Raw genomic sequence first — 12,485 nt, forward strand, 5'->3', positions numbered from 1 at the left:
ATTTATTCCTGTGATGGCAAAGCTGAATTTTCAGCATCATCACAGTCTTCAGTGTCACATGATCCTTCAGAAATCATTCTAATATGCTGATTTGCTACTCAAGAAATGTTTCTTATTATCATCAATGTTGAAAAAAAAAACAGTTGTGCTGCCTAAGGGCTCATTCACACAGAACGCATTTTTGCTTTGAAAAATCCGAGATGCAGACAGTGGAATGGGGAAAAAACGCAAGGTCTTGAGACTCGTTTTTAAAGTTGAACTGATTTTAACTTGAGCACCGCATTTTTAGAATGCTGTTGTGACGAGCAGGGCGGGCGAGAGCACGTGCAGGGAAAGGCGCGAAGGCCGGTGAATGAGTGATACATGAGCGTCCATCTAGCGATTTGTTTACATAGAAAAACACGGATGGAAAAGCTAGCGCGTTGAGGCATGGAAAAGGAGGAGCGACTTTCTCAGTGAACGGACGAGAGAGGACCAGGAAACCTGGACTTTATTTTCAGTTTTATTATGTTTGATGGCCGGCAGACGTTCCGCGAGGGTCTGCCGGCATTTATTTCGTTTTGTTCTTTGCCTTTATTTGAACCGTATTGGTGCCGATTAAAGTCGCTTTGTTGCGGAACGCGGGAGTTGTGTAGACGCCGGTTCTGGAGCCGCGGAGACCCGGATGCCTGCTCTGGGACGAGGTGGGGTGGCTGCCGTCCTGGACCTGGAGGGAGCGGAGGAGTCTCTGCCGTGGGCCGGAGCCTGAAAGGGGAGGAGCCGTGTGCCGGCTGCCCTCACAGGAGCCATCGCCGGCCGCCAGGAGGCGTCGAGGATCGGGCCGTCCACAGCGTCCAGTGCCACCGCATGCACCGCGAGGAAGAGCGGCTGGCTGAGGACCGGGCGGCAGTGTGTCTGGGAACCGGACCAAGAATGTCCTGTCACCCCCAGGTGCTGCGGCCGCCGAACAGGCCCCGGGGGGAGTAAGCGCAGTCGCGGAGTACCCCCGGCCTGCGAGGGGCGTTGGGGGTATGTGACGAGCAGGGCGGGCGAGAGCCGTGATGACTAAATGAGCGTCACCTGCGAGGCGTGCCGGCCTCGAGTCTCTCACGGAGGAGCTGGAATAAAAGTCAGTGAAGGACGAGAGAGGACCAGGCCTTTTATTTTACGTTTATTATGTTTGTGTGGCCGGCAGACGTCCGCGAGGGTCTGCCGGCATTACTTTCGTTTTGTTCTTTGTTTATTTTATATTAAAGTTTTGTTGAACGTTCGCCGGTTCCCGCCTCCTTCTTCCCACATCTATGAACCGTGTTACAGCTGTCATGCACGAGACACTGCAAAAGACGCAAGCGCAATGGTCATACACGTCCATCTAGCATTTGTTTACATAGAAAAACAATGGAAAAGTAGCGCGTTGACATGGAAAAACGCTTTCTCTGTGAACGGCCCCTAATACTTTTATGGAAACCATGATACATTTTTCTTCAGGATTTTTTGATGAAAAGTTCAAAAGAGCAGCATTTATTTGAAATAGAAATCTTTTGTAACATTATAAATGTCTAAATAACTTTTGATCAATTTAAGGCATTCTTGAATAAAAGTATACATTTCTTCCAAAACAAATCTTTCTGACCCTGAACTTTTGAATGGTAGTGTACCTAATATCTATAGCTTTTCGGCTGTTTTCCATCCATTCTCACTTCAAAAATGGCATTCTTGTTGGTTTATAGGCCACTATCCTCCACTAACCCCAATGTCTTCATATTGCAGACCAGCTAAAAATCACTAATCTCCGTCTGAACTTCACCAAGCTGCACACTCTGGGTGATAATCTGCTGGACTCACGGCCCGAGATCAAAGAGAAATACTACTATGCCATGTATGAGCTGGTTGTCAGGGGCAACTGCTTTTGCTATGGCCACGCCTCCGAGTGTGCTCCTATCGACGGCATCAGGGATGACATTGAGGGCATGGTGAGTTAAACTGTAGCTAGATGTACATGCTCATTTTGACCTGTTTTTACATTTAGACTACTTTTGTGTCTTCTAACTCTCACTTAAAGTTAGCTGGAAATGGAAGTTTTCTTCCCTATTATGACGTATATCCAAGGCAAACGACTTCCTGAACATTAAAAAATGTAAGGCGGGACTTGATTGTCTATTGAAAAATTGATTGCAGGGTTGTGATTTGCTGTTACTGTGATGTCATGTGATTGACAGGTTGTCCCGCCCTTGTGCCAGTAAACACAACATCAGATTTTGATTTCATGGTGACTTTAAAGTTAATCTTTAAAAAACACTAATAATTGAATAACAATGTTAAATGTAATCTTTAGCAAACCTTAAAATGGATATCCATTTTTATACTGTACATTTAAAATGTTGTAATGCCTAAATTCACTTTAAAATGGTTTAGTTTTTAATGTTTTATTTATATATTGGTTATTTAGACAAAGTAGTATAGAACTTTAATATGGACCATTTAGTTGCTATCAACCATAATGAAAAAATTATCGGCTTATTGTAATGAGAGACAAACATTACGTTGCCAGAGAGGTTAATGCTACAAGACGAGATGAAGTTTGCCGTTTCCATCTCTAGGTACACGGGAGGTGTGTGTGCAAACACAACACGAATGGGTTGAACTGTGAAAAGTGTGATGACTTCTATAATGACCTGCCCTGGAGACCAGCTGAGGGCCGTAACACCAACGCCTGCAAGAGTAATTATCAATAACCATATAAATATTGCTCATGCAGTGCATACAGACATAGATTTCCAATGCCACAGTTAACACTTTCCTCTTTTTCCCAGAATGCAACTGTAACGGTCACTCCAACAAGTGTCATTTTGACATGGCGGTGTATCTGGCTACTGGAAAAGTCAGTGGAGGAGTGTGTGACAACTGTCTCCACAACACCATGGGCCGCAACTGTGAGACCTGTAAACCTTTTTACTATCAGGATCCAATGAGAGACATCAGAGACCCTGGGGTCTGCGTGGGTACGTGTGAAACATAAATGCTAGACATATACATTTATGCATAATACTGTATATGATTGCTTATGTCTATTCTCTCTGTCAGCCTGCGACTGTGACCCAGATGGTTCTCTGAACGGTGGCATTTGTGACGGGCATGATGACCCCTCTTCGCGCATGATTGCTGGGCAGTGTCGTTGTAAAGACAACGTTGAAGGCCCACGCTGTGATAAATGCAAGCCTGGTTTCTTTGGACTCAGTGCTAGCGACCCTCGTGGCTGCCAACGTAAGTACAAGCTGATACCAGTCAGCTGAGGATTATATTACATGTTATAGCCAATAAATTGCCGATATATTAAAATATTTGCTGTTTTGTCTAAATAAATGAAAAATAACACACTAAAAACTTGTCTCGTGTTACAATAAGCCGATAATTTTTTCATTATGGTTGATACAACTAAATGGTCCATATTAAAGTATACTACTATACTACTTTGTCTAAATAACCAATATATAAATATATAAATAAAACATTAAAAACTAAACCATTTTAAATGCTACAAGTGAATTTAGGCAGCACAAAATTATACAGTATGAAAACTGGAAATTTATTTTGAGATTTGATAAAGATTGCATTTAATAGTGTTATTAAATTATATGTGTTTTAAAGATTAAGTTTATTTTAAAAATGAATAATTTTGTGAAATATTTTTCAATTTAAATGAACTCTTTTCTAATTTAATGTATTTTAAAATGTAATCGATGCAAAGCTAAATTTTCAGCGTCATTAATCCAGTCTTCAGTGTCACATGATCCTTCAGAATTCATTCTGATATTTAAATTTAGAAAGATTTCTTATTATTATCAATGCTGAAAATATTTGTACTGCTTAATATTTTTTGGAAAAAGTAATATTTTTTTCTTCAGGATTCTTTGATGAATAGAAACTTAAAAAGAACAGCATTTATTAGAGATAGAAACATTATAAATGTCTTCGCTGCCACTTTTGATCAATTTAATGCATCCTTGCATTAAATTAAAAGTGTTAGTTTCATTAAAAATTTTTTGAACGCTAGCATATTTTTATTAGACACATTGACATTTCAGAGCACTTTTTTTTGTTCAATCAAAGTTAGACCGTGATCTATTTGACAGACATTTTTCTGGTATATTTTACTCTTGATTCACAATCATTCTCTTTCTCTCACTGGTCTGCTTTAGCATGTAAATGTGACCCCAGGGGTACAGTGTCCGGGAGCTCTCAGTGTGACCCTGTTAGTGGAGACTGCTTCTGTAAACGCCTGGTCACTGGACACAGCTGCAACCAATGTCTGGTAAGTATTTTAGAAGTTTATTTTTCCCCATACACCTCTCTGAGAACATTTGGGTTATCATTCACCAGTAAGCACTGCATGCTTTTACTGGTACCTTGTATCTTCTCTACTGGGTGGGAACATGAACTGAGAATGTTTGCTCAACAATGTCTGCATTTAGCCTAGGGGCTTATGGCAGATGGTGTAGGTTTACACACGGCTTAAAATGGCATGAAAGGAAGAGCTGCATCCTGAAATTAGACCAGTAATAAATGCCTTTAGTGTTAAAGTGATGTCATATCACTTTATGAATATGTACCATGGTAATTCTTTATTATTTTTACAATGGCATTTTCGTTAGTATCAAGTATCATGGTGTTCCATCAGCATACCATAGTTCTGTCACAGTATTTTGTATGGTACCTGTAGTCAACAATCTGAATATTAAATGTCATATTTGTTTTTTATTAAATCCATCACACCTGTGTGTGTTTTTTGTGTTTCTCCTACAGCCTGAGCACTGGGCCCTGAGTCATGATGCCATTGGCTGCAGAGGGTGTGACTGTGATGTGGGTGGAGCTACAGACAACCAGTCAGTATTATTCAGTTTGGATTCAGGTTTTCAGCGGTTTTTAAATAAACATAAAATTTAATTGGCATAATAATGATGTACTTTGGGTCATTAACTGTCTTCAGATGCTCAATGGAAACAGGACAGTGTCACTGTCGGAGTCACATGATTGGACGCCAGTGTAACCAGGTGAAGTCTGGGTATTTCTTTATGGCCCTCGACCACTACATCTATGAGGCTGAAAATGCCAAACTGGGTCAAGTAAGTACAGAACTGGGAAAAATAATTTTTGATACTCAAGTAACAGAACATATATTTTTAATCAAACATCAATGGTGTATGCCAAGTGGCAAAAGGAGAGTAATATAGATATCTTCTAAAGAGACACTCTAAAAATGCTGGGTTAAAAACAACCCAAGTTAGGTTGAAAATGGTCAAACCCAGCGATTGGGTTATTTTAACCCAGCGATTGGGTTAAATTATTAACTCAACTATTGTTTAAAAAAATTACTATGGCTCGCTTAAAAAAAACAAAATATGTTGGAAATGAACATTTATTAATGTTTAATGAATAATAATTAAATATTTATTAAATTGCTTATTTATACATTTTTACCTTTTGATTATTATTGTTGCCTCTAGTAATTATATGTCTGATTTTTAATTTCCCATCTATTTTGGGTTCATTTTAAGCCAGCCATTCTAATTTTTAAACAATAGTTGGGTTAAATAAAACTGCCCTGCATGTTGGGCAAACATTTAACCCAACCACTGGGTTTGTCCATTTGCAACCCAACTTGGGTTGTTTTTACCCCAGCAATTTTTAGTGTATATTTTTAAATGAAACATCAATGGGAACATCAAAAGGAAAGTAATATAGATATCTTCTTGAGAGACACTCTAAAAATGCTGGGTTAAAAACAGCCCAAGTTGGGTTGAAAATGGACAAATCCAGCAATCTGCTGGGTAGTTTTATTTAACTCAACTATTGTTTAAAAATTACTATATGGCTCGCTTAAAAAAAACAAAATATTTTGAAAATTAACATTTATTAATGTTTAATGAATGAACATGTATTAATAAGTTTAATGAATAGTAATTAAACAATAAACATTTATTAAATTGCATATTAAAAAATGTTCACTGTTTGATTATTATTATTGCCTCTAGTAATTATGTGTCTGATTTTTATTTTTAAACTATTTTGGGTTCATTTTAAGCCAGCCATATAGTAATTTTAAACAATAGCTGGGTTAAATAAAACTGGGCAAACATTTAACCCGACCGCTGGGTTAAAACAACGCAATCGCTGGATTGCAATCGCCATTTTCAACCCAACTTGGGTTGTTTTTAACCCAGCATTTTTTAGAGTGAATTGATCAAATATTTCTTGGGGCCGATGTACCGATATTAAAATTCTGGCCGATATCAATAATTATTTAAAATCAAAAATAAATATGAAATATTATAAATGTATAAAAAATATATTTGATAGGGCTCTGCATTTGAGGAAAGAGAGTACCAGCCGGGCCGTCCCGTCTCGTGGACAGGCACTGGGTTTGCACGGGCTCCTGAAGGAGGTACGCTGGAGTTCGCCATTAACAACATTCCATATTCTATGGAATATGACATCCTCATTCGCTATGAGCTTCAGGTAAACGGTACACTTAGACATTACATGTCTCCCCATTGGCTTCATAGGCATACTCAGAGAAGAAGTGTGTTATGGGTATACTCATGCGTTTATGTGTTTTTAAAAGATGCCACGGGACTGGCAGGAAGTCCGTGTTATGGTGATTAGACCAGGCCCCATACCTACCAGCAGTCCATGTGGAAACACCATCCCTGCAGATGATCTGCTAACCGTATCGCTCCCCTCTGGTGCCAGGTCTGTGAAACACATCTATGAATGTTTAAAGGGACAGTTCACCCAAAAATAACAATTCTGTCATTATTTACTCACCCTCATGTTGTTTCGTTCTTCTGTGGAACACAAAAGATGATATTTTGAATTATGTTTCAACTGTTTTTGTCCATATAATGAAAGTCAGTGGGGTTCAAAACAACAAATGACATCACTGACTGTCGAGACATTTTTCAAAATATCTTCCTTTTTGTTCTAAAGAAGAAATAAAGTCATTGACAAATGTTTTCCTTCACTTCTGTATCCCAGAATCTTCTCAGAAAGTAATTTTTGCTTATAATATTTCTGCACTGCGGCAGGTTTGTGGTTCTGCCTCAGACGGTGTGTTTGGAGAGAGGAGTGAGTTACAAACTGCGTGTGGAGTTCATTCGTTTCGCTGACCGGAACAGCATCACTACCTCCACTAATGCCTTTGTACTTGTTGACTCTGTAAGCATAAATCTGTGATTTTATTCGACTCTTATCAGGTCATCTTCATGTTCTGTCTCATCTTGACTTGTTCCTTTCATCCCCTCACCTCCCTAGATTGCCCTTCTCCCTCGTTACTCTTCTCTAGAGATGTTTACCGCGGGAGACCCTGCCTCCGTCACGCGGAAGCAGAGCTATGAGCGTTACCGCTGCCACGAGACTGCCAAGAGTGTGTCCCGCCCACAGATGAGTGAAGTGTGTGCTAAACTCATCACCAGCATGTCTGCCCTCATTAACGACGGCGCGCTGCGTGAGTGTCAGCAATGAATTTAGGGGTTGAGATGGGGTTTGTTTGGTTTCGTTTGTATATGTTTTTATTAAGACAAGTACATTCTTCCCACAGCTTGTGAGTGCGATCCTCAGGGTTCGCTCAGCTCAGAGTGTGATGTCCGTGGTGGTCAGTGCCGCTGCAGGCCCAACATATCAGGCCGCCGCTGTGATAAATGTGCACCGGGGGCTTATGGCTTTGGCCCTTCCGGATGCAAACGTAAGAGACATATTCTAAAACCATTTTCCCTGCTCTGGTACATTACTCTTTAAAAGTTTTAGATCGGTAAGATTATTTAATGTTTTTAAAAGAAGTCTCTTCTGCTCACCAAGGCTGCATTTATTTGATGTAAAATACAGCAAAAACAGTAATATTGTGAAATATTTTTACAAATTAAAATAATAATTTTAATATATTTCAATATATATATATTACAATATTACTGTTTTTGCTGTATTTTGGATCAATTAAATGCAGCGTTGGTGAGGAGAAAAGACATCCTTTAAGAACATTACAAAATCTTACTGATCTAAAACATCAATAACATTTAGCTTTTTTGTTTGTTTGTTTGTTTATGTTTGTTTTTTCTTTCCTTCTTTCTTTCTTTGATGTTTGGAATTGTTTTTCTTTCTTTCTTTTGCTGTTTTTTTGTTAGGGTTTTCTTGTTTTGTTTTTTGTTTCTTTCCTTTGTTTTCCTTTGTTTATCTTTTATCGTTTATCTTTTGTTTTTGTTGTTGCTGTTTGTTTCTTTGTTTCTTGCTTTGTTTCTTTTTATGTGTTTTTGTTTGTTTCTTTCATTTTTTTATGTTTTTTCTTTTGTTTTCATCATAGCTGTTTGTTTTTTGTTTTTGATTTGTTGTTTTTATTTGTTTCTTTCTTTTGCTTTTGTTGCTGTTTGTTTTGTGTCTGTTTTATTTGTTTAGTTCTTTTTATTTGTTTTTTCTCTTTATTTTTTATCCTTTGTTTTTTGTTGTTGTTGCTATTTGTTCTATCTTTGTTTCTTGCTTTTCATTTATTTCATTTTTTGGTAACACTTTAGTATAGGAAACACATATAAACTATTAACTACGACTTTTCCCTCAATAAACTCCTACTTTACTGCTTATTAATAGTTAGTAAGGTAGTTGTTAAGTTTAGGTATTGGGTAGGATTAAGAATGTAGAATAAGGTGATGCAGAATAATGCATTAATATGTGCTTAATAAGTAGTAATAAATAGCCAATATTCTAGTAATATGCAAGCTAATAAGCAACTAGTTAAACTAGTTTCTTTCTTTTTCTTTTTCTTTTTCTTTGTTTGCTCTTTCATTCCTTCCTTGCTTCATTCATTCATTCATTCGTATTTCTTTTTGTCTTTAGTTTGTGAATGTAGTTTGGAGGGCTCTCAGAGCCGTTTCTGTGACCAGTACACAGGACAGTGTCCATGCCGGCCTGGTGCATTTGGTCAGCGCTGTGATGGTTGTCAGGCTGGACACTGGGGCTTCCCAAACTGCAGGTCTTGCCAATGTAATGGCCAGGCTGATGAGTGCCACCAGAGGACTGGAGCCTGTCTCAACTGCAGAAGCAATACAGCAGGAGACCAGTGTGAAAGGTACAAGTAATAAAGCAGGCATTTTTGATGTTTTAAGCTGTTTGGTTCATCTGATAATTACTAACATTAGAGGACACTTAAAATATTTGAGAAAAGCAGAATTTTTTTAAAGCTTGCAGGCACACAGTAAAAAAAGGGTTGGTTTCTCTGCCCAAGCTAATGTAATAAATACCTCCTGACACAGATGTGCTAATGGTTACTATGGAAACCCAGCCATTGGTTTAGGGAGTCAGTGTCGACCATGCCCCTGTCCTGAGGGCCCCAACAGTGGACGCCACTTTGCCGCCTCATGTTATCAAGACAACCGCAACCAACAGGTGGTCTGCAACTGTAACCAGGGTTACACAGGTATTTTTAACCTCAGAATTTTCTTTCTTTCCAAAGATGGATGGTATGAAATTAATAAAGATGAGGTCTGGGTCATGTGCAGTTGCATTTCTTGCATACACGCGACAGGAGAATGTAGTTTTTGTATGACTTCCCAAATTAATAAGTGCTTGAATAGGGCTTTATTTTGCCATTTAACACCCTGAGTCCATCTGCATCTGGATAGGATGCAGAAAATGTCATAATCAGAGGCCACTGTCAGTCTGATCAGACATACAGTGATCATGTGTGTTATCTCCTGTCCCCCCTCAACTGGACACAGGGATTGTAAAGCGCTCTGCAGGGGCTGTCCTCAAGCGTGAGTAACCATGGAGACCCACCCCACCTCTGCTGCCCGACCTCCATCACCCCTCCCGTCCCTCCGTAGCGCATGGCTCACGCACTTCACACCTTGCATGTTCATTTGCAGAACCCTGTGAATCTCAACCCAGTTTAATAATATGTGACTGAGCAGTGTTGGGGAGTAACTAACTAAATGTAGCTACTAGTAGTTTTTTAAAACTAAGCTTTTCCAGTGCTTAACTTTACATCGAAATAAAATTGTATTAATTAAACAGTAACCTAAAATCTTCTTTCTCTCTCATATTAAGCATTGGGAAGTCCAGCTCAGTTCAGTGAATCCATTTGTATGGATGGTTCATTTAAATTTTGTAGAAATACAAAATAATATAATATTATGCTCTTTGTTTAAATCATTTTTACTGGTGGTTGATCTGTTTGATCTATTCAAATGCTATTCAATTCTGTCATTCTAGTCCTCTTATTTAAATTCTATTCTATTCTATTTTATTCTATTCTATTCTATTCTATTCTATTCTATTCTATTCTATTCTATTCTATTCTATCCTATTCTATCACTTGAAGTGAGAACGCATCAATGTTCCTTTGCCAGCTTTTGAGCCAGAGAAGCAGGCGTGTGTCTCTATGTTGCACTTGGCTGCAAAGAAATTTGAACATAGCAACAGAGTGAATAAATATACATGAATCATGGCATCCGATTTAGACTGAATTAATATTACAGCTAATTGAGCTTCAAAGTGTTTCAGATCTTTTAATGTTGAAAAAATTTTCACTCTGATGCTTTGTACCTCATCACTCTTCAGGAGATTATTACAGTGATATTCAGACAGCGGAGTATATTATGATTTGACATTAAGATTAAAATGTAAAATCTTCTGGAGAGTCATTTTTCATAACTTGATTTATGTATTCTTATACTGTATTCTTAGTAGAGCTTTACATGAAGATTTTGTATGCGTGCACTTGCATCACTTAAATATTTCATTCATTAATTTCCTTAACAATTTAATGTCATAACTGGACATTGTTCTAATACTTTAAAGGGTTAGTTCACCCAAAAATGACATTTCTGTCATTAAGTACTCACATGTCATCCCAAACCCATAAGACCTTTGTATGTCTTCGGAACACAAATTAAGATTTTTTGATGAAATCTGAGGGTATCTGATCCACACATCTGATCCACACATTGCACCTTTTGAAGTCCAGAAAGGTACTAAAGACATCGTTAAAACCATTGACGTGACTACAGTGGTTCAAACTTAAAGGGTTAGTTCACCCAAAAATGAAAATTCTGTCATTTATTACTTACCCTCATGCCGTTCCACACCCGTAAGACCTTCATTAATCTTCAGAACACAAATTAAGATATTTTAGTTGAAATCCGATGGCTCAGTGTGGCCTCCATAGGGAGCAATGACATTTCCTCTCTCAAGATCCATAAAGGTACTAAAAACATATTTAAATCGGTTCATGTGAGCACAGTGGTTCAATATTAATATTATAAAGCGACGAGAATATTTTTGGTGCGCCAAAAAAACAAAATAACGACTTATTTAGTGATGGCCGATTTCAAAACACTGCTTCATGAAGCATCGGAGCATAAATGAATCAGTGTATCAAATCATGATTCAGATCGTGTGTCAAACTGCCAACGGCTGAAATCACGTGACTTTGGCGCTCTGATTCATCTGTGCTCCAATGCTTCCTGAAGCATTGTTTTGACATCGGCCATCACTAAATAAGTCGTTATTTTGTTTTTTTTGGTGCTCCAAAAATATTCTCATCGCTTTATAATATTGAACCACTGTACTCACATGAACCGATTTAAATATGTTTTTAGTACCTTTATGGATCTTGAGAGAGGAAGTGTCCATTGCTCCCTATGGAGGCCTCAAGGAGCCAACGGAGTTCAACAAAAATATCTTAATTTGTGTTCCGAAGATTAACGAAGGTCTTACGGGTGTGGAACGACATGAGGGTAAGTAATAAATGACAGAATTTTCATTTTTGGGTGAACTAACCCTTTAATATTATGGAGCGATGAGAATACTTTTTGTGCAGAAAAAACAAAACAAAAATAATGACTTTATTCAACAAATTCGTCTGTCCCCTGTTCATTGCAGAGCTTCAGTGTTTATGTCTGAACAGCGGCTCAGTATTGGCTGGCTCTTGCGTCAGCATCACACGCATGCGTCGTGCTGTTCACGTGACCAGAGCTGGCCAATACTAAACGAATTTGTTGTTTAAAAGCAGAGGCTCTGTTCATTTTTTTCAAAAATGCTGGTGGGGAAAGAGTTAAAAATGTCCTTCATGTGTATTAAAGTAGTTTATATTTTCATCTTTTCACCGATACCTTATAAAGAAATTTTAAAATTCTATCTTTATGCAACTAAACTCCTGCTTTTTCCATCAACCAGGTCCACGTTGTGAAGAATGTGCTCCTGGTTATTACGGTGACCCCTCTAGGCCCGGTGGGCAGTGCCAACCTTGTCGTTGCAGTAACAACATCGACCTATCGGATCCTGAGGCATGTGACAAGCGTACTGGCCAGTGCCTCAAATGCCTGTACAACACTGAAGGACCGGACTGCAGTGTGTGCAAGAGCGGATACTATGGAGATGCTTCCCGCCGCAACTGCCGGAGTGAGTTTACCTGGGTCTCAAATTACTTTTCTACATTATAGTGCACTACTGTAATAACGATG

General features: G+C 38.5%; 1 protein-coding gene across 1 annotated transcript in view; it reads left to right on the forward strand.

Moving 5' to 3' along the window:
• The window catches only part of lamb2 (laminin, beta 2 (laminin S)), a 51,132-nt gene that overhangs the window by 27,352 nt on the left and 11,295 nt on the right, over nt 1-12,485 (forward strand). Inside the window, exons 8-22 of the mRNA XM_048179242.1 lie at nt 1,750-1,952; nt 2,580-2,700; nt 2,793-2,981; nt 3,064-3,243; nt 4,179-4,291; nt 4,783-4,862; nt 4,967-5,102; nt 6,337-6,495; nt 6,602-6,729; nt 7,065-7,194; nt 7,291-7,483; nt 7,577-7,720; nt 8,860-9,091; nt 9,276-9,439; nt 12,199-12,423. Of these exons, the coding sequence (XP_048035199.1) occupies nt 1,750-1,952; nt 2,580-2,700; nt 2,793-2,981; nt 3,064-3,243; nt 4,179-4,291; nt 4,783-4,862; nt 4,967-5,102; nt 6,337-6,495; nt 6,602-6,729; nt 7,065-7,194; nt 7,291-7,483; nt 7,577-7,720; nt 8,860-9,091; nt 9,276-9,439; nt 12,199-12,423 (2,397 nt within the window). The remainder of the gene's footprint in view (nt 1-1,749; nt 1,953-2,579; nt 2,701-2,792; nt 2,982-3,063; nt 3,244-4,178; nt 4,292-4,782; nt 4,863-4,966; nt 5,103-6,336; nt 6,496-6,601; nt 6,730-7,064; nt 7,195-7,290; nt 7,484-7,576; nt 7,721-8,859; nt 9,092-9,275; nt 9,440-12,198; nt 12,424-12,485) is intronic.

This window comes from Megalobrama amblycephala, linkage group LG24, assembly GCF_018812025.1.
Source record: "Megalobrama amblycephala isolate DHTTF-2021 linkage group LG24, ASM1881202v1, whole genome shotgun sequence".
NCBI classification, from domain to species: domain Eukaryota; kingdom Metazoa; phylum Chordata; class Actinopteri; order Cypriniformes; family Xenocyprididae; genus Megalobrama; species Megalobrama amblycephala.